Genomic DNA, 19,773 nt, shown 5'->3' with positions numbered 1-19,773 from the left:
TAAAAGAAGGGAATATTGGCGTTCCTCGTTTTCGTCTTGCTGTGTTGCGTGCTTCTTAGCGTATGTGACGTGACGAACGAAGGCGTGCCCCGAGCAGAGACGTCAAAAGCAGAGTGCGCAAGCGCTTGCGCGATTACTTGGCTCTGGGCGCGGCGCAGAACTGTTTTTTTTTTTTTTTGCTACTGTAGCGACCCCTGTCTGAGGCGTGTCCTAACGCCACGTAGTAAAGTGGCAGGGAAGACGCTTCAGAAGGAATATTTCTATAGGGAGCGAACTTTTTCCTGAAATCATTCATGGTACCCGTTCTTCACGGCTGTTTATTGTGCCTTTAATGTGCACGACAGCACACGAATTGACAGGGCCACATCAAAGGGCGTGTGGGCACTGATCGTTGTCTTCAGCAGTCCCGTTCCGTCTTTGAAGTACTGCCACCTTTTTGCGACGACTCCGGGCGTCCTGACGCGTGCACGCAGAGTTCCGGGAGGCAGCGCGCTGCGGCGCTGTCGTCAACGCGCCCCCCTTGCTCGTTTTCGTTTCCGCCGCGTGTGTACTTAACTCTTTCCTTAACCGTGAGAAAACAGGTGATTGCAAGGTGATGTGCGTAAAAATTTAATCACCCGTGAAATAAAACAATTTCGCTTTATTGCAGCGCGTCAGAGTGTAGCTAAAAGAGCTCTCTTTGATGACAAAGAAAAAAAAAACAGGATGCGTATTGTGTACGAAGGAAAAAAAATTCTGATTGGCAAAATTGAGGGACTCGTGCAAAAAATCACGATACTAAATATATTTGCTTTTAATGACAAATGTCTTCCCTGAATTTCTTATGTATTTCCTTACCTTTTGTACTTTCTTTTTGTGATCGTGCAGTGCACGTTAAAGACCTCAGGTGGTCGAAATTTCTGTAGCCCTTCACTACTGCGTCCCTCATAGCCGGAGTCGCTTTGGGACGTTAAACCTCCATACACTAAACTGAATTAAACTAAACTTTTTGTGATGGCAGTTTTTCTTGCATCTCATACTTCTGCAAGTCACTTCATATAAAAAAAAGGGTGTTAGAAAGCGAGTGTTTCAAAAGTAGATCTCTGTCTAGTCTGTACAGCTACATTGTCAGAGTGATTGGTCACTCTGTATGTCATGACTTTATTTATTTATTTTTATCATTTTCTTGAATGTTGAACTTCTGTTCAGTGTCACAAACTGCGACATTGCTGCCGCCCCCCCCCCTCCCCCAACTGATATTTGCAACCGGAGCGCGGTTCCCGTCGAACCGACGATTTGGTTTGTTTGTTTGTTTGTTTTTGTTTTGTTTTTTTAGCCCCGCTCCCAGGACCGTGATGTGGTGCTGAATAAATGAGCTGCTCTCTTCGCCACGCTCTCTTCGCGCTGGCACGTTTCGCAGGGAGTTTAAAAATACTCCCTCACACGACTTAACAAAAAACCGAATCCGAATCTGCAGTACAGTTCTTTCGCAACATGCCGGTTGGCGTTGCTTGTCCAGAAGCGGCCCAGGTCGCTCAGAATAGGCCATTTTGCGCCATATCGTTCAAATTGAACGATTTGAATAGGCGTGTTAAGGAAAGAGCTAATGGGACAGTTGGATACCCTCTGCGATGATTGGGTGGTTGCGGCGGCGAAATGCGAAAACGCCCGTGTACACCGAGATTCTGATGCCGTTTAGATGGGCGCGTGTTTTGTGCGCCGAGCGTTCCACGGGGCCTGTGAGTGTCAACCTGTCGCCCGTGGAACTTCAGCAGCTTCTGCTCACGTCCGGACCTCCGGCTGAGCGATTGCTCAGTTAGGTTTGCGCATCGGGAATGGGACGTGTGTGAGGTTTGGCGTCTTTAGTTTTTCAATACTTTGAGTCCCGGCATTTAAGCTGCAATCGCTGCTGGGGGGGTATAAAGTTGGAAGGAAAAAAAAGCGGCTCAATAAATGTTTCCCCAAAATTCTGAGGCTTTGCGGCGGGCAAACAATCCCTCCTGAGTGGGGCGATGGGAGGACCGGCGGGAGGCATGGCGGAAGGAGGGGGCTGTGTAGCCCTCCCCGCCCCACTCCTGTGGCCGCGCCACGGTTTTGGGACTGCTGCACGCAATTGGCGCGGTGCCGTTTTGGAAGCGGGTCGTACCGGCGCGTTGGTGTCACATCCGCTTAGGCTTTTCGCGCGTGTGTGCCGCGGTTGCTAACCTCTAGGCGCCACCATTCTTTTTCGCCCGCCTTCGCTCGTGGCTGCGTGAGCTTACGTGGTCGTACGACCGGGAGCCCGCTTCCGTTCTTATCTTTGTTTTTTCCCTTCCATCCGCGGTTGCTCTTCGAGCAGGGAGGAAATTTCTTCCCCTCGGGTGCGTTTAATTTCTCAGGCCGGTGGTCGCGCAGATTGAGGCTGCCGCTTCGTCGGCTCCGGTTTTTTCCGATTGGTCAACGTCGCCGCCTCTCCGGGGCGCGCGAGCACCTTCAGGAACCGCGAAAAACCTTTCGCGGTGTGTCTTGCGGGGGTCCTGCGGCGTGCGGGCTTTAACGCTTTCCGCTCGCGGTTAGCTCTCAGCTTAAACCACTTTATTTTTTCTTTTTCTTTCGATTTACCGGCGTTTTTTCTTCTTTTTTTTTTACAAATTCTTTCCCCATCGCGAGGGCTTCCGAGACGTACCCATCCACCCATCTCTGTATTCTCTTTCGGGTATTTTGCGTAGAAACGCTTTTGTTGCGTGTCCGCTCGGCTGGTTTGCAGTTTTCGCGTTCACACCGAGGCTCCGCGCGATTCCGATCCTATAAGGCGCCCGGTGCGCGCTGTTTAAAGCCGGATTCGAATGGCCGAGGTCTGTGCGGCGCCCTTCGTTCGGCGTAGGCTGCGAAGTGTTCTTCGAGAGGATAAACCCCCTGGTGTCGCGGCAGGGGGCTTCGCCTTGTTTTTTTTTTTTTTTTTACTCCATGTAAGCGGCGTGAGGCCTTTGTTGCCCTCCGGCGTTTGTAGCGATCTTCGCACCGTGCGCAGCGCGCGAGAAATCGGCACTGGCAAGCTAAACAAGCCACCACGAAGGGTGCTCAATAAGTTTTCCCTCCTGAGCTGTAACTCTGCCATCGAGTGATGGAAGTGAGAGACGTTGCATTGAAATGGGAAGTCGGATTTCCTTTTACTTCGGAACCACGTCACTTTTTGGTATAGTATACCCACTAGCGGCGACGCACTTCCACCTGACACGAGAGGTGCTCTACACCTTGCAACCTGGGTGTCGCGCCGTCGGCTGCTTCCCAAGGCGAAGGAAGAGGTTTAAACTACGTGCGTCGCGTGCTCCCGCGAATTATGGCTTTCCAGACTTTCATTCGAATGTAATATCTTTCAAATTCGCCAGTCAATAAAAATTCAAGAAGCCAAAACTTATTGAACGCTGCTCGTAAAACGAATCGTGGCTTAATTGTTTGGCTTGTGCGGAAAATATCTATATTTTTACGTTTCAACTGCCGGCGTAGCTATTTCTGCTTTTTCTTTTTTTCTCTGCTGCGAGGCGGCTTCGTTCTTATATTTCGGGCGTAAACTGCGGGACAACATTGAAATTGCTACGTTGCTTGGGACGTTCTTCAGTGTCTGGCGGCTCGTGTTTGAGGATGTGATTATCGTGAATCAATGTGGGCTCACCTCAGGCGAGGAGGGCAAAACAATAGTTTAAATGCGTGTAGTAAAAAGGTGAGCAGAGAGGGAGCGAAAATGCAACTGACTCTTCAAGTTGAACTTTCGCGTGGAGAAAGCGTTATTGCTTTTTCGTACCCACATGCATAGCTAAATGGATGAGCGAATGTTATGTGGCCGGAAAAAGATTTGCGTCTCCAGCGCAAATGGTGAAAATGAGATCTGAAATGCATGTGCAGTTCAGGTGATGGAAAGGATCTGACAGTTCTATGACGAGACAAAAGGGAACTAGACACACACTTGCGCTAGGTAGCAACCAAGTGATGTGAGACAGCATATGAAGGAAATGCGGCGAGTGAAGAATACAGTAACAAGGAAAGACCAGACGGCCACACACATAGGGAGGAATTGTTCATCATCACTGATTAAGGAACTAGTCTAAACCTAACCATGCAAAAGAATGAACGAGGAAGAAAGAAAAAAAACTGTCAGAAAAAGCACTAGAAGTTTGTTGACCGTGGCGTTGGCGTAGCATAAAAGATTCCGACGTCATGCGGCCATTTTTACATCGGTAAGACGGGACGCTGCATCAGTGCTGGACTACGTGAGCATGCCAAAGATAGAGAGCAAGTCACGCAGAAACCATCTAGCCATACACTGCTGAGTGCGAAAATTGTGAAGCGGCTTTGAATCCGAGCGCTATCATCGCCAGGTGTAAAGACGAGACCTCGAGGCTCGTTTCCGAGACCTGAAATGCACACAAAACAAATTACACGTACAGTCCCCATCAAAAGTATACAGCCCAAGGGGTCTGCTTTTAAGCTGTTTAGCGTGGCTCCCTAGCAAATCAAGCAGTCCAAACCTTGGGAGAATTGAGGACGTGAAATTATTCCTCTTTAGAGAGATTTGGATCGCTGAGGATGCATAACGAGGCACATTGCAAGCCTCACAAGCAAACCCCCTGGGCTGTATACTTTTTACGGGGGGTGTACATCACCGGCCCGTCGATAGCTCTCTTCCCACAAGAATTTGCATTTCTTAAAGAATCATTGATACTGAATAATTCCCCTCAGCTGTGTGGTTCCCCCCTCCCCTTTTTTTGTTCTCATCATGTTTCCTTCATATGCGGCCTCACATGTCGCAATTAATCATATGTTTGCTAGTCAGCGCATGTGTGTGTCTCGTTCCCTTTTGGATCGCGTTAACGCTGTTTCGTAATTTACGTAAACACGTACAGTCTTTGTCAGCAGTAACCAGGCTGCACGTTTTTCTTCTCAGTCGTATATGAAAGCTATCATGCCAGCCCTCAAGCTCTAAATCTCTGTGTGGTAAGAAGAACTCCTGTTCTCACCTTCAAAGAACTTTTTTTATCTTTAGGGAAGCCGCGAGGGCTCTGTTATACGAATGAGAAGCAAACCATGGAGCCTGCTTTCTTTTGACAAAGACTGTACCAACCAGCCCGTATCAGCCCTCTTCTTCATTGAGATTACTCATATCAGTGTGACTTCGGTTTGTGAAAATTTGAACTTTTCCTCTTGCTGACTTGAAAGACGCGGGTTCTATAACGATCCGGGCCGCAGCGGTCGCATTTCGGTGGAGGCGAAATGCCAGAGGCCCATGTGCTGTGCGATGTCAGTGCACGTTAAAGGGCAACTGCAGCACTTTTTTGAGAATTTCGCGACATTCAAGGATACAGATCTTTATAGGCTGCAGGTAAAGCATGCCAAGTGTTTTTTCACTAGCATTTAAAATAGTGACGTAATCGACGATTGAATTTTGCGCTTCTCCTCAATGCACCGGAGAAGTGCAGGGAAACTCAGCGTGACGTCATGGAAGGTATGATTTCAAATTACCGCTGTCGTCAGCCACACCCTGCCCTGACGCGTTAGACGCTGCCAAACAACTCTCGGCAGGGTTCGCCTTCGGTGGCGTTGGTTTTTTTCCTTCAAAGCACGCGTTTGTGCGTTGGAGATGTACCCATACCTTCGATGACGTCATCATGCGCCCCCCACTTGGCGTTGTGCGCTGCGGAGAAGCTGGAATGGCGTCCGGATTTTAATCGGCGATTACTTCACTATTTCAAGTGCTAGCCCAAAAAGACTTCGCATGCTTTACCTGCAGGTTTCACACATTCGACCCTCTTAATCGTTGATTTCTAAAACCTATGCAGTTTCCCTTTAAAGAAGCCCAAGCGGTCGAAATTATACGGAGCCCTCGACTACGACGTCCCTCATAGCCTGAGGCGCTTTGAGAAGTTAAACCCCGTTAAAAAAAAGAAAGAAAAAACGTTTCTCTTCAGTGCTCTAGGTTCGCATTCACAGTGCTTAAGATCTGCACACACACATAACATCTCGCATTCACGGGTCTCTTACGAACTCGGCTGCTGGTCGATACACCTCGAAGCAGGCAACACTATTTCCATATACCGTGCCCTGTGTGCTGCGTAGAGGTGCTGCCAACTTGGACTGGAACGTTCGAACCGCGTCAAAAGGCGGCAAACGGTGCTTATCCCGCTCCCACTTTATGCGGGTCCTATTCCCGGGCGCGCTGCTTGCACAAAAAAAAAAAAAAAAAAGTCACGCGTTCACATCGTCCGTATGCATGCTTACGTGCTGTGCTGGCTAGAGCCCAATTTGTACAGCCGAGAGCAGCTGAGCTCCTGTCTTCACTTTCGCTTCGATAATTTTCTTGGTGCGTGCGGTTTGGTCAAAGTGGCGAATTAAATCGACGCTGCTCCGTGCCTCCGTCTCACCGATGGACGACTCTGTCTCCCCGGTATTTAGTTCTTTTCGTTTTCCTCTTCGAAGCAGTGTCAACATCAACTGCCACTGCTGGTGATAAGCATGCAGCTACGGGGCGTATCTCCTTCTGTATTGGCCGCCGCGGTGGCTCAGTGGCTAAGGTGCTCGGCTGCTGACCCAAAAGACGCGGGTTCGATCCCGGCCTCGGCGGCTAGAATTTCTTTGGAGGAGAAATTCTAGGGGCCCGTGTACTGTGCGATGTCAGTGCACGTTAAAGAACCCCAGGTGGTCGAAATTTCCGGAGCCCTCCACTACGGCGTCTCTCATAGCCTTAGTCGCTTTGGGACGTTAAACCCCCCAAAACCAAAACCAAAACCATCCTTCTGTATTGCCCCGTCACTTCGCCCAGCACTGTGCGCTATTTTTCTCTCGCCGGCTGCCGTACATTGTGAAGTGAGTTATAGTGACACCCGTAGCTGCTCTCACTCATGCAAGCTGTTGTCTTGTACGGCCATAGCTGCGGCAGTCTCAGCATGGCTGAAGCGCAGTGGCGCCTCTTCCTTTGGCGCGACTCGCGTCAAGCTTTAGTGTTACTTCGCGCTCCCTGGGTGTTTATACTTTCATTCAATGGAGCATTTATTGCATTTTTTTTTTCTTGAATGCCGCTTCGCCACTGCGCGCAGCCGCGCACGCGTAAAAACGCCGGTGATTTGCGTCCGGCCATCGCGAAAACGCGTCGAATGTGCTCGCTATGGCGCCCGTGCGTGGTTGTCGATTTCTGGCGTCGCTGGCCTGGCACTCTTTCTTTTCTGCCTCGTATACGCTCTCTCCGGTACACGTGTCGCTATTTTTCGGCACTTTCGCTCTCGAGGCTCGCGAACTGCTTGCTTTTTTTCTTCCTCTCTTTCTGTCTCTTTCTTCTTTCAAGTTTGTTTCGGCGGCCTACGAGTTGGGAAAGCAAATGCGCTGGGAAGTTTTGCAGCGTGTACATGTCGCTGTGCTTGCGCGTTGTGGCTGCACAGTTTTCAACGAATATGGGACTCAGGAAGTCCGAACATAACCGGAGGAACATACCGCGTCGGCCCTATACCGTATTTCCTTTCCATTTTTTTTTTTTCTTTTCAGTTTCTGAGCTGGTAGGCACGGTCATTCCTCTTCGGCGTGTTTATTGAAGCGCGCACCGTCCGCGAGCTTGTCTGGGCAACGCGTGAACTTGGCGGGTGTCGTTCGAAAATTGTCGCGTCGGCAGCAGTGCGCGCTTACGTGGCTTCGTCCCACGTATTCCCCGAAGTTGGCGATAATATAACCGAACGCGAAAGAGAAAAGGAAAATGAAGGGAGAAAAAAAAAAGGAGAGAGGAGCGGAGATATGGCATTGGCGGATGCCTAGTGAGCCGCGTCCGAACGCATTGCACGCGTGGCGCCTGCGTGCCCACTGTCGCAATCCCGTCGCTGTGTCCTCCTCCGAGCGTACTGTACTGCGTATGTATACCGTGCCGTGGTTCGCCGAAGATGCCGCCGGATGAGATGGCAAGGCAGAGCGGAGATCGTTCATGTGACGGCGCCTGCGGTGCGCGAAGGTGGTCGTGCCTGTGGTCTTTCCTTTTTTTAATATTATTTTCGCCCCCTTTTTCTTCCAGGCGTGCGCCCACGCAGTTTCTCGTTCGATGACCGTTAGTGGCGGCAGCTTGCATACGCATAGGGAGAGGCTGGGGGAGGGGGGGTCTCGCGGCTGTCGTCCTCGAAGGAAAAGTTCCGAGCAACGGATGAAGCCGACTGGCGTATGTTGTAGCTTTACTTTCGCTTCTGTTGTTGCGTGTGTGCGTTACTGCGGGAAAGTGCAGGGTCCAGAGCTTGCGAGTGAGTTGGCCAGGGCGTGGACGTATGTGGCTGCACGCTGCAGCGAGTGAGCATAAAAGAAGTGTGCGCTGCGCGAATAGCACGTAAAGGCAAATTCATCTGAAAAATATGGGATGAGGGCACCCTAGAAAGGAGGTAAGATAAATAGATCAATAAGAGAATGCTACGCACGGTGAAGTGCGACTTGAAAATTATGGGTTTTAACGTACCATAACTGCTGGTGCGCGCACTGTCAGACGCGCCGTAGTGACAACGCTCTGGATTAGTTTCGACCGACGCGCGGTTCTTTGTGCCGTGCACCCAAATTCCTGCACACACGGGTGTTCTTGCGCTTCGCCTCTCTGTGGGCACGTCGCGGCCTATGAAGTGGAACTTGAACCATAGTGCAAGAATATATTTAGGTGTTGACACTCCGCCCGTCGGCGCTACCAGGTCTTGTTCGGCGCTCCTCGTGCTTCTTATGAACGCGGACAGACGGCGCCACGCGATATAGGCTTGTCAAGTCGCCGAGCTGCAGCGGGTGTACTGCACGTTCGGATCGTTCGGTGCCGCGACGTGTCGTTGTTTGAGGGCCATAAGGTACAGAGGGATTGAAACTCCTGTCGACACCGAGTTATTTTACGCTACTTTGGGTTCTACTTGCTGGGTCTGCATGAATGGGCTCAACAACAGCGAGGACGTAGCCCTGTGGCTCTTCGGAGCTCGTTATCGAAATACATTCATTGCAAGGTTTCATTCATGCATGACTGCTGAGAATATGGTGAGCTATATCGTTTATAAATATAAACTGTCGGCCACAACGCGCACGCACCCACATTTGGGCCAAAGAGCCTACGCGCACATCCAAACATTGCTGGAGCAGTGTATTGAGCCAACGCTATGACGAGACCCGAAAGACGCGGGTTCGATCCCTGTCGCGGCGGTCGAATTTGGATGGAGGCGAAATTCTAGCGGCCAGTGCACTGTGCGATGTCAGTGCACCCCAGGTGGTCGAAATTTCCGGAGCCCTTCACTACGGCGTCCCTCATAGCCTGAGTCGCTTTGGAGCGTTAAACCGCCCTAAACTAAACTAAACCTTTAACGCTGTCACGTCAAACTCTTAAGGTGAACCTAAGTGCCCCCCAAGTCTTCGGCGTTCGTGTGGCAGCCAGTGCGCTCAGAGGGTGCGCATATTCTGTCAAAAATGTGCGGGTCACCGGTTTTCCTTTTGAGCTGCGCATTGGGGCTCTTGTAGAACAGGGTCTCTAAAGCTCCGAAGGGGTGAAGACAGTTCCCCTCCGCTCCGAGAGAATTCGGACGCTGGTGATGCAAAACGAGCTGTCATGACGTCGGGAATGATGTCGGAAACTGCCAGAGAGAGGCACGGGTCGCGAGGCGTCCAGAATAATTGGTGCCGCCGGCTGAACTGAAATATGAGAGGCTTTCGTGGACGTGAATTTGCTGGAGGGCAGCTTATCAGGCATCTGACGGAAAACTTGAGATGAAAGAAAGGCGCTGGTTGTCCGGTTCTCTTTCGAGACAGTATTTACATACACCCCGTTCAAAGCGAGGGAAGGCAGCGCGTCGAGAGGCACGATGTCGCGACAGAGTGGAAGCTCACGAAGCATTGCACTCGTCTGTACGAGAGCTAACAAAGCGGGAGATAAAGCGTCGCTCATAATGCACCGTAATGCGCAGTACCTACATGTGTCTTGTGTATACATCGCGCCGTTCGACATAACTCGGGCGCGCCACTTTGGTTTCGTTTTTGTTTTGATCCTCCTCCTCCTCCGTTGGGGCCGAATGCGTGTCGCTGCGCTGGAAAAGAATGTCGCGTGTCGCCTACACGAGAGGGAGGATGCTCGTCGACCCCACGATGCAAATCGAGCGCACGTCCGCGCGTGTACGCGCGCACGCGTCGGTCTTCTCCGGCGGCCATTTGCATGGCCGGCCCGGCAGAGCGTGCTTTGGCATGCAAATGCGGCGCCTGCCGCCGCAGGCGAGCGCCGTTCGGCCGCCGGGGTTGACTGTCGCCCTCGAGGGCAGCCGCCGCCGACGCGCGCCCACGGCTCGGCCGAGGAAGTGGCGCTCGGCTCTCGAACGGCGCTTCTCTTGGCGCTGCGACGGCCGGCATGTATGATGCATGCACACACGATCGACCCGCGTCCGGTTCTCGCTATGCTTGCTGTGCGGCCGAATCTTAGTCCAGTGCAAGCTTGGGCTGCACGAGCGTGTCTGCGTGTGAGCTGAAGGTTCATTTTGATGGAAAGGGGGGGTTAATCGTTGGAAGCAAAAAAAAAAACAAAACAAATGGATGTACTATTTTAAAAACGCTTTTTTTGTTGTAGTTGTTTCGCTGTCTGCGGAAAATCAGTCGGAGTCGTGTGCTGTCCCCCGCGTTTTTTGGACCCAGAATTCGCGCCAGTTAAGTTCATTCAGTTGATTGCAGTGGTTGTACGGTGGAGTGTGTTAATTCTTGTTTTTTTTTGTTTTTTTTTTTTTTGTTTTTGAACGGGAGCTGTTTATGTGGCACCCTTCGTCACTTGCCACGCGTAGCTCTTCCCCACGATCAGGCGGCCACCCCGCGTATGCCGCCCGTGCTTCACGCCTGGTGCAGCTTTCGGTGTCATTGGCTGGGACGCGGGGCCGTAAGACGCCACCAAACTGTTCGAACGTTGTTCCCGTTGCATCCGTTTCAGAAATCTCTAGGGCGTCCTGTTCGTTCGCCACGCGCCGTGCATGGGTGCAGGTTCTGGAAAACCGTGCAGTCTGACTGCGAACACTTGGCGTTGATCGGCTCTCTGGTCAGGGGTGTCCAAATCCATTTCGTATGCCCTCATGCAGTTCAGCCTGCGCTAGTCTCAGGAAAAAAGGGCCAGTGAGCAAAAATATCGTGTTCCCGCGCATATTCTCATTCCCTCAGTGAGAAGCTATGAATACCGGCGATCCCAGCAACGCGTCCAGGGTCTGGTGTGCGTGGACGTCGACACTGCTTTGCGTAGCAACGCGACTGCAGTGAGTTCCGCGAGCCGTGGGTGTGGTGTGTCCTGCAGTTCGGCAAGCCATAGTCGTGACGTATGCGCCCGCTGTGCAGAGGTGCGGCGCGTGTGTTGGCAATTAATCCGGCCTATCCTGGCGGTGATCTATCTCCATTTGCCAGCGACTGGGAAGAGCGGCTCGTTTCTTTGAGCGGCCAGTTTGCGGAGAGAGGGGTGGCGGCGGTAGCCGGGCTATGCTGCGCGCGGCATTGGCGCGAGCTCGCATCGCGGCGCAATATGCGCCGGCTTTCATATCGCCCTCGAAGACAAGCGACCTCGGTGGCGACGCTGGGAAAGCCCCCCCCCCTCCCCTCCGGGATCGCTGCTCCTCTCGGCCCGGCGGGGGTCAAGAGGTGGCTGGCGATCTCATTTCACGGTCCGCCGGCTCCCTGGAAAGAACTGATCGGCACCGCGCTGGTGGCCGTACACCCATGGGTCGCCATTGTTGTGGCCACTTCGCTCCCCCCTCTGTGTCTCTCTCGCCGGCCGCGCCTTGAAACAACGGGGTCGGCGCCGATCGGGCGCGGAGAAGTCGCGGGAAGCCCGGCTCTTCCTCGAGAAAGTAACGGACCTCTTCCCACTCGAATATGCCGCGTATCATCCCTTGCTCCGTACGCTGCCGTCCATGATGTTATCATGACACAGTAATCAGGCCTATAGAGCACGGGGCACATTTGCTAACCTGGCAGCGCCTACGAACAAGAAAAAAAACAACGGAATACTAGTTCGACAGTAGGTGTTAATGCGCTACAAACGTTCGGCATCAAAGAATGGAGCACCTGGAGCAAACAGCGAGAGCTGTTCATTCTGTAAACTAAGAAAAGGTTGCGGTGCTCACCGAAAAAAGGCTAGAAACTGCTTGACACATGCTGACACATGTTTGACACAGTTTGACACATGTTACTACAGGTAATAACCGTTGGAACAGTTACTGGCACGATCAAAAACGTTTTAGAAGGAACTAACCTCTAGGTTAGTTGTTGGGCATGTTTGCATTTTCGGGGTATGCATGTTACACATGCTGTTATTTTTGGCATAATCGGAAGTAAAAATAAAAATGGCATACATTCAGTGTGATCAGGCCTGGGGAACAGCGTCAGCCTTCGGCAGTTTAGTAGCCACAACACCAATTCTCAGGCTGAGACACGGTAAAGGTTTGGCGTACAAATCACACGAGGCGATAGAGACGTTTAGCATAGCGCATGCCGCTATACCGCGCACCGCCAGGTTGCACGCGCTGATTGTACCCGACGGGTCAGGCGTGCGCGCAGCTGGCCGGCACCTGGTGTCATCTATCATCCTTAAGGCGATCTGCGGTAGTGGTATTGGCTATGCTAAAAGTTTTTAACTGCGAGATTTAGCATAGCGTGAACTGGTTTCGCGAGGCGCCAACTGCGCATGCGCAAATGGTCGCTAGGGGCCATTACGGGCGCGCCTCTGCCAGTGTGCAGACGCAGTTGAGTCCCAGCGAAAGCGGATCACGGCAGCGGATCACGGCAGCGGATCACGCCTAGAGTGACGGAAACAGTTACACCTGGTTATACTAACATTTTGGTAACGAGCAGTCAGGGTTAGGAAACGTTAGCAAGTGTAACTTTTCTATTACAACTCTGCTTTAAGAACATAGTAGTAAAAATTAGTTTAGTTTGTGGGGGTTTAACGTCCAAAAGTGACTCAGGCTATGAGGTACGCCGTAGGGAAGGGCTCCAGAAATTTCGACCACTTGGGCAACTACACGCATAGCTAAGTAAGCAGCTACACTGAACTTTTCACTAACGTTTTTTTTTTTTTTTTCAGAGTATTCGTTCTGCATTGACGTGTAGACCATGCGTTTTTTTTTTTACATTCGTTTTTCTTTCGTTACGTACATATTTTTCTTGGTAGTGCTTCGGACAGTAAGCGCGCTCAGCAGGTGGTACTAAATTTTATTATTTCTTTTTTCTGTAACTTCACTTTTGACTCCTACTCTGTGTAATTTTTTATGCCCTTTCAGACGGGCCCTTTCAGACGGGCCCTTTTGCGCGGCTTAGTTAGCGGTTCCTTTTTGTCGTGCTGTTTTCTATTCCGTAGCCTCACTCCTACCGTGCAGCCATTGCGCGATGGTTGGCTGTGTCTCTCGGCTGGTAAGCACGAGTTCGCGGGTTCGATGCCGACCGTACGTGACAGCTGTGTTCGGACGGGGTCAAATGCGTCAATGCCTGTGTACCTATGTTTCGCTGCTGGTTAGAAAAAAAAAAAGAAAAACCACGGATGGACGAAATTAACCCGCAGCCCTGCACTACACCGTGCCACGTACTCGTATACCGTGTGGCTTTTGCGCGCAGAACTCCATTAATTAATGGTGGCAACACCTTTTCGACTGTTCTAACGTGTTAGGCCATTACCTATTTCGCCTTGGTGAGAGAACGAGCGTGTAAAAGTGTACGGTCGCATGCTTGGTCATAGTCCGGCTGGTGTCCCGTTTCGGATGTGGCTGACGGTGAGCCTGGGTGCTCCGTGTTTCTTGTTGTTCCAGCGCTCGGCCGCAGTCGGCGGACGCCGAGTTCCGGCAGAGCCCGCTGCGCACTCCCGACAGAAAGACGGTGGCGTCCTTCTCGCTCAGCCGTGGCAGCTCGGCCAAGCGCGTGTTCGGCTCCATCGAGAAAGGCCTGGACCGTGTGCGCCTGATGCTGACGCCCCGCCGGAAAGGCAGCACCAGTTCCGTTGCTCAGGACGCGCCCAGGAAGGTCAAGGTGAGCGACGCATTCGCTGCTGTGCTGTCTCTGCGCTGGCCAGGAACATGGCCCCGCTGCCAGACTTGAGTGTCTATGCACTGGACGGCCTGTGGCCCTACGAGCGTGTACAGAGTGTAAAGCCAGGGTACTGGTCCGGCAACTTGCCTGGAAAGAGCATGTTGTAAAGAGGAACTATTGCGACCGACTCTGTCGCGGTTCGCCTTGTCATGCACCAGTCGTGTCAAAAGTAAAGGAGACTCGGTCAGGGGTATAGAAACTTCCCATGTACGCCATTATCCAGCCAATCCAGGCGTCAGCGCCAATTCCTCCCCTAGCGACCGGAAGAAAGCCAAACGGAGCGCCTTATCGTTGCCATGGCAATGGTATCCAGTAGAACTGAATTCACCCCGTGCGGGATTGTAACGACCGCCGACGAAAACAGAGCAGCTTCGTTTCCCGATGCCTCAGACTATTCAGCCGTCGCCGCAGCCTCTCGCGCTGCGTGCATTTGTGAATTATTCACGTTTAAATATCAGTTATCATCCAGTCGTCAGATACGCTGACAAATCGATGTCAAAAATAAACTTCACTTCACTTCACTTCACGCTGCAATGGTTGAAACCGGAGCTAACTAGAGTTCCGTACCTCTCACTCGGTCTACCGATTTGAGGGCGCTAGTGCCCGGGCTGTTGGAAATTTGCGGGCGTAGTTTACGCTCACGCATCGCACTGACGTGCACACATGTAGGCACCTGCTGGATTTGAACAGGTCATGCGTTGGTGCAGGCTTATGCGAGAGCCGTTCACTTCTAACAGTGCTTGTACGGGTATCCGTCCATGTGCTACAACGCTCGTTTGACGTGTTCCGTATTGCGGCAGTGACACCTGCCTTTGACTTTTGGCGCACTCCAGTCGGCGATCCGAAGCAGCTCTCCGAAGCCGCGAAGAAGTAAGATATCCGTCGCGGCCCGACCAGAACGCGGGACGTGAATGCAAATCCCGATTGAAACACGCTCTTGCTCCTTATCCCCAATAGGAAAACACCGTTAATTTTTCTGGCCTCTCTGAGCGCGTGCGCTAGTGTGCTGACATGACAGAAACGCTTCCCGCTGGTTGCCGGTCGCTGCTCCGGTTGCTCTCCGTTCGTTGCTGGAGGCCTTCATTTCTGAGACGTGCAGAACCCGTAAAGCTGAGTGTCGTCGCTTCTGCCGTTGGGGCAGTGTTTTCCTTCTGTGTCAGCGCAGAAAATTCTTCGATTTTGGTAATGCAGCGATATTCTTTCTCGAAATTTGTAAATAAATCGTAGGCTGCTCTTGACTCCAGCAAGTCATGGGTCGAAGGCTGAGGCTGTTCTCACATTAGATCGTCCCGTGAGCCACTGCCGAGGCGGCGGGCGCGAGCCAGTCGCGAATTGTTCTTGCGGACGAGCTGCTTTTACAGCTGGGCCCATGATTCGCTGTCGCCCACTGTATACCTTCTTTTTACTTCAGCGCCGACAAATTGCGAGGCAGAGCGTTGTTATCGCAGGTGGACTTTTCAAAGGAGTAGGCGCCGTAACTTGAGCAAGCGCACTTCCAGTGGGGATCCAGCATGGCAAAAACTCGAAAAGCGCGAAGTTGGTCCCGACCGCCCTTCAAAAGTGCCTGCGATTTATATATTTTTTTTAAGTACCACCGTGCGCCAGTTTCTGCCTCCGCATTACACGATTAATTTGGAAATCACGGGCTCCGTCAGTTCCAAATTATTAGGCGAATCTTTGCCAGTTGGATTCGGAGTGATGCGCGTTGTGCAGACCGTTACCGGGGAGCATTTCTAGCGGCTGGTCGCGATGGTGCCATATCAGCGGGAATGTCTCACTAGCCTCGGGGTCGCTCGCGGAGTGAAGAACGACGAAAAAAAAAAATAAAGGTAGCTAGTGAAGCGAGCAGAAAATGATAAATAAAGGGGCAAAACTGTTCGTTGGTGCCGCGAAGTAAGGTTTAATCTCTCGCCTGCCCGCTCGTCGTCCCGCCACAGCAAGAGACATTGTTCGCGCGAGCTCTCCTCTCTTATATGCGCGGCCCAAATCCGATTAGCGTTTCAAAGACGTCGACGACCTTTTTCACCGAGTCCCGGTGGCGGTCGCGTTCTTCCTCCTTTCGGGGAGAGAAGCTTCAACAAAACAGCCCTTGTCCGGGGTAAATAAAGAGCCCGTCTCGCGGCGAGGCAGCTAGTTAAACGCTAACCCGATTACGCTGCGCGCCGATTGGGCGCCCGGCGGGGTCGCATTGCGCATGTGCCGGTGTAATTGTTCCCTAATTGCGTCAGGGAGCCCGCCTTTTTGTAAAAGAGCGCGACTGCGAACCGCCGGGATTCTCTCATCGCCGAGCCATCTCCGCCTCCTTGCGCCGTGTAATGAAAACTAAGTGACGCCTCCGTGCGCTGCCTGTGCGTGCCTGTATGCATGGCCGTGGACGATGCCCACACCCTCTCTCGCTCCCTGCAAGCGCGCGGCTTTTGTGCGCCGCGCGTGGGCGAAGCGCGGAAGCCTGGCGGCGATCCTGCGCGTTCGGGCTGCAGCTTTCCCGTCGAGCTCTGTCGCGCTGCGCCGGAGCTCGCTTGGGGGGCTGTGGCCATACGTTTCCGCACTTTTGATTTTACAAACAGAGAAATAAAGTGAGAAGGGAGAAATTAGAAGTTGCGCTGCATACTTCACTTTAAAAAAGGCTCAGTAGCCGAAAAGAGAGCATTTCAGATGCTCATAAGTAAGCGTTTGATGAGGGAAGAACAGTGGAGACAAAGGAAACATGGTGTCTTAAACGGGATCAATTTAGCTCTTCCTTTCTTTTTTTTTTACTGGTGGTAAGAAAGTACTAGAGGTTGCATGGTGCCGTATTGAATGCCCCTTCCAAAACGGTGGCGCACAACGTTCCTGTTCGCGCTGGTTTCGCTAGGCGCTGACCGACTGCCTCTTAACGCCTGAAGCGTCGGGCCTATAGGTGCTTCAAGAGGCGGTGTTGTTCTGCTGCCGTCAAACCACGCACGTATTTTAGTATAGGCGCCGCTTAGGAAAAGGGGAATAGTTTCGTAAAATTTTCTTTGCGATGCATGGGGCGCGATGCGATGAAGAGGGCCCAAGTATTTTTCTCTCAGTGAGCCCTTTGGCAGAGAGAAGGAATGCTGACCTATCGCCAACAGCACAGGGATTCATGTGTTATGGCGTCTATACGCACGTTTAGTCTACTTTCACCTGAGAAGCTGGACGCGACCTTAAAAAAAAAAATGAATGAATGGTTATGCGTCAATATTTCATGGCAGGTTGAGAACCCGCACGATTTATATCAATAGAAAGTTTTAGCATCGCCTTTACCGCCAACGCTACCGCTTACCGCGAGCCGCCAGTGCACGCGCACAGGTGACCGCGGCGTGGCAGGTACGTTGGCGATAGGCGCTATCTAAAGCTCTCAGTTATGTTTAAGTCCGCGTAACCACAGGTGCTGCCTTGGCGAAGGCGCCAACAAGAAGGTCCCGGCTGCAGTTTTTTTACCTTGTCCCATACAAAGTACTAACTAAAATTTGAATATGAATAATGTTTGTGTTACAAAAAAAGGGGGGGAAGAAACGTGAGGTGAAATGGAAACTGCGATTTTTGCACGAAGGGTAGGCTTTCAATGCAATCCTGAGTATTTTTTGTGTGAAAGAGCCGTCAAAGAGAGCGTTTCTGAATATCTGAAGTGCGGATTCGGTTTCTTACTAAAATGGAGATCGCCTTGATTTTCAAAATAAGCATCGTTAGGATCTTTCTTGTCCTAATTCAGTATCACGAGTTGGAAACGTGCGCGTTCCTCTTGTGTCTTGCTGTTGAAACGTGCTTTGTCTGAGCCGCCCCAAAAATCAGCGCAGAAAGGAGCATGCCTGCGCTTTTATTACGCCTAACTGCCATTTTTAAAGGAGGCCACTGATGGAATCTTTTTCTAGTCTGTGGATACTGCATAGGCTGTGCAAACCACCTGGCGCCGCTTTCGTAGGGTTTCAGTTGGTGGTAGTGCTCAACGATCAGAAAATAGGTGAGTAGCATGTCGGCGCGCTCATGTTGGTTGAGGCATGCCTTGAAGTCGCCGTGAATTCTGCCATGTTCGCCCATTTTGATCTTTCCTAAATAACTTTAAGTGGCATTGTTCTCTTTTCTGATCCCTTCAAGTTTCTTTTGAAGGGAGTCTACTGTACACCTGAGCAAGCACTCCCCGTTTGTCGGCCAACCCTCTATCCACCGATGTTTCCTCAACAACACCTGCAAGCAGCCCTGCACGTTCTTGTTTTCCCAGGTGATGCAGAACGTCTCCACCATGCCCGCCGTGCTGACTCCCGACCAAGTTCTCGATTCCCTGCGAACAGCCCTGCTTCGCAAGGGCATCATCTGCAAGCAGAAAAGGTAAGCGGGCCTGCTTTTCCGCTCGCTTCGCTGCCCAACGCTTAGCGCAAATCAGCCATATGTTCATTCTAGCGTGAGGTTATTGCGTGGTGGTAAACTGGTAGCAAGGTTAAATGTTTTATGATAAGCGGTGACTAGATTCAAAAACACCTTCTCTGCGGCCTCGATGAGAGGTCCTCTAGACCTGGCGACACTGGGTGAGCGGCGCGATAGGAGAGTCGTCGCAAGGAAGCACGCCGCTAGCTTTGGTATGCACTATGACTGATTTTCCGCAGCAGGAGAGCGTTCCGACTTTTCTGGTGCAAACGGCAAGCGCACAAGACGAGTTAGCAGCGCTGAAGGACCGTGTAATCGCGGTTCAAGGCGAAGGCCGGCGCGCGTGTAACAAGTCGTCAAAGTGCTCATCCTGTGTGTCACTGGCAGTTGGCGCCATCTGTTAGCTCTTAGCGGAACGTGTCGCCCAGGCAAAATTATGCACAAATGGAGCAAATTTTGACTGCCTCTCTTTTGTTTCGAATTACTGGCTTCCAAGTTGGGGATGCGGCCCTTACACGAGTATATACGGTGATCAAGCGAATCCCTTTCGGCGACCACAATCCAGTCGGAGCCTCTTGCCGGAGCTCTAAACAAAGGTGTCACCTTACGCAGAGGGCAGGCCACAAATGTCTTCATTACAGGGTCTTCATTACTCGTCGGCGGCAAGGCAGCTCAGAGTACGGAGCTCGACACTTTCTCGAAAAACACGGCTTCGCTCACTGCCGAACAGCCCCCCGCCTCCTCGAAGCCAGCCCTTGTCCTTTTCAGTGGCAACCAGATAGAATTTACATGTATACTCGGTGAGAGGCAGGTAATAGACATGAAACGGTGCCTAAGTTTTAAAAGTCTGTTTTCACTGCACGATGGTATTTGCGTTCCGGAACGCGCTGCACTGCCTTTGTTTTAGTAGTACGACACCACAGGTGCCACGTCTGAGACAGCATGATGCGTTAGCCGGACCAGAAATGCACCTTACAGCAGGAAAAAAATTGCCAAGACTGAGAACTGCTGCTTCACTGGTTAAAAGGGCGTGGATTTCCTTTAGAAAGGGAAGCGAGCACGCGTGCAAAAAAAAAAAAGAGGGCACGAAGATCACTCAGCGCTCTACACGACGTTGTCATTTCGCTCCTAGAAATCCAGACCAAGATAACAGCAAAAAAAATACTGAAGGAAAAAAAATGGCTTAATTTGAGGTAACGCCAACAGTGTTCGGCCCCAGCGAGCGAAGTGGTCGCGGTATGGTCTGGTGATGCATGAAGTCCAGAAGGTACCAACGAGGCGCTTGACGCGACGACGGCCTCCCGACCGGCCACCTATGGGGCTTCCTTCAGAACACTTCAGGCTAAGTGTAGGGTCTCATAATTCCCTTTGCCG

The 19,773-nt window shown here is 51.7% G+C and overlaps 1 protein-coding gene across 3 annotated transcripts in view; it reads left to right on the top strand.

Annotated features, from left to right (window-relative positions):
• The window catches only part of LOC149352185 (maternal embryonic leucine zipper kinase-like), a 192,031-nt gene that overhangs the window by 138,104 nt on the left and 34,154 nt on the right, over positions 1–19,773 (top strand). For all 3 annotated transcript variants that reach the window (XM_089581339.1, XM_089581340.1, XM_089581338.1), the window contains 2 exons: positions 13,755–13,971; positions 18,257–18,363. In XM_089581339.1, the coding sequence (XP_089437465.1) occupies positions 13,755–13,971; positions 18,257–18,363 (324 nt within the window). The remainder of the gene's footprint in view (positions 1–13,754; positions 13,972–18,256; positions 18,364–19,773) is intronic.

This window comes from Amblyomma mixtum, chromosome 3 (assembly GCF_055824585.1).
Source record: "Amblyomma mixtum isolate Tamu chromosome 3, ASM5582458v1, whole genome shotgun sequence".
Lineage (NCBI taxonomy): Eukaryota > Metazoa > Arthropoda > Arachnida > Ixodida > Ixodidae > Amblyomma > Amblyomma mixtum.
Note: the sequence above shows the minus strand (reverse complement) of the source record. Positions and strands in the feature narration are given on the sequence as shown.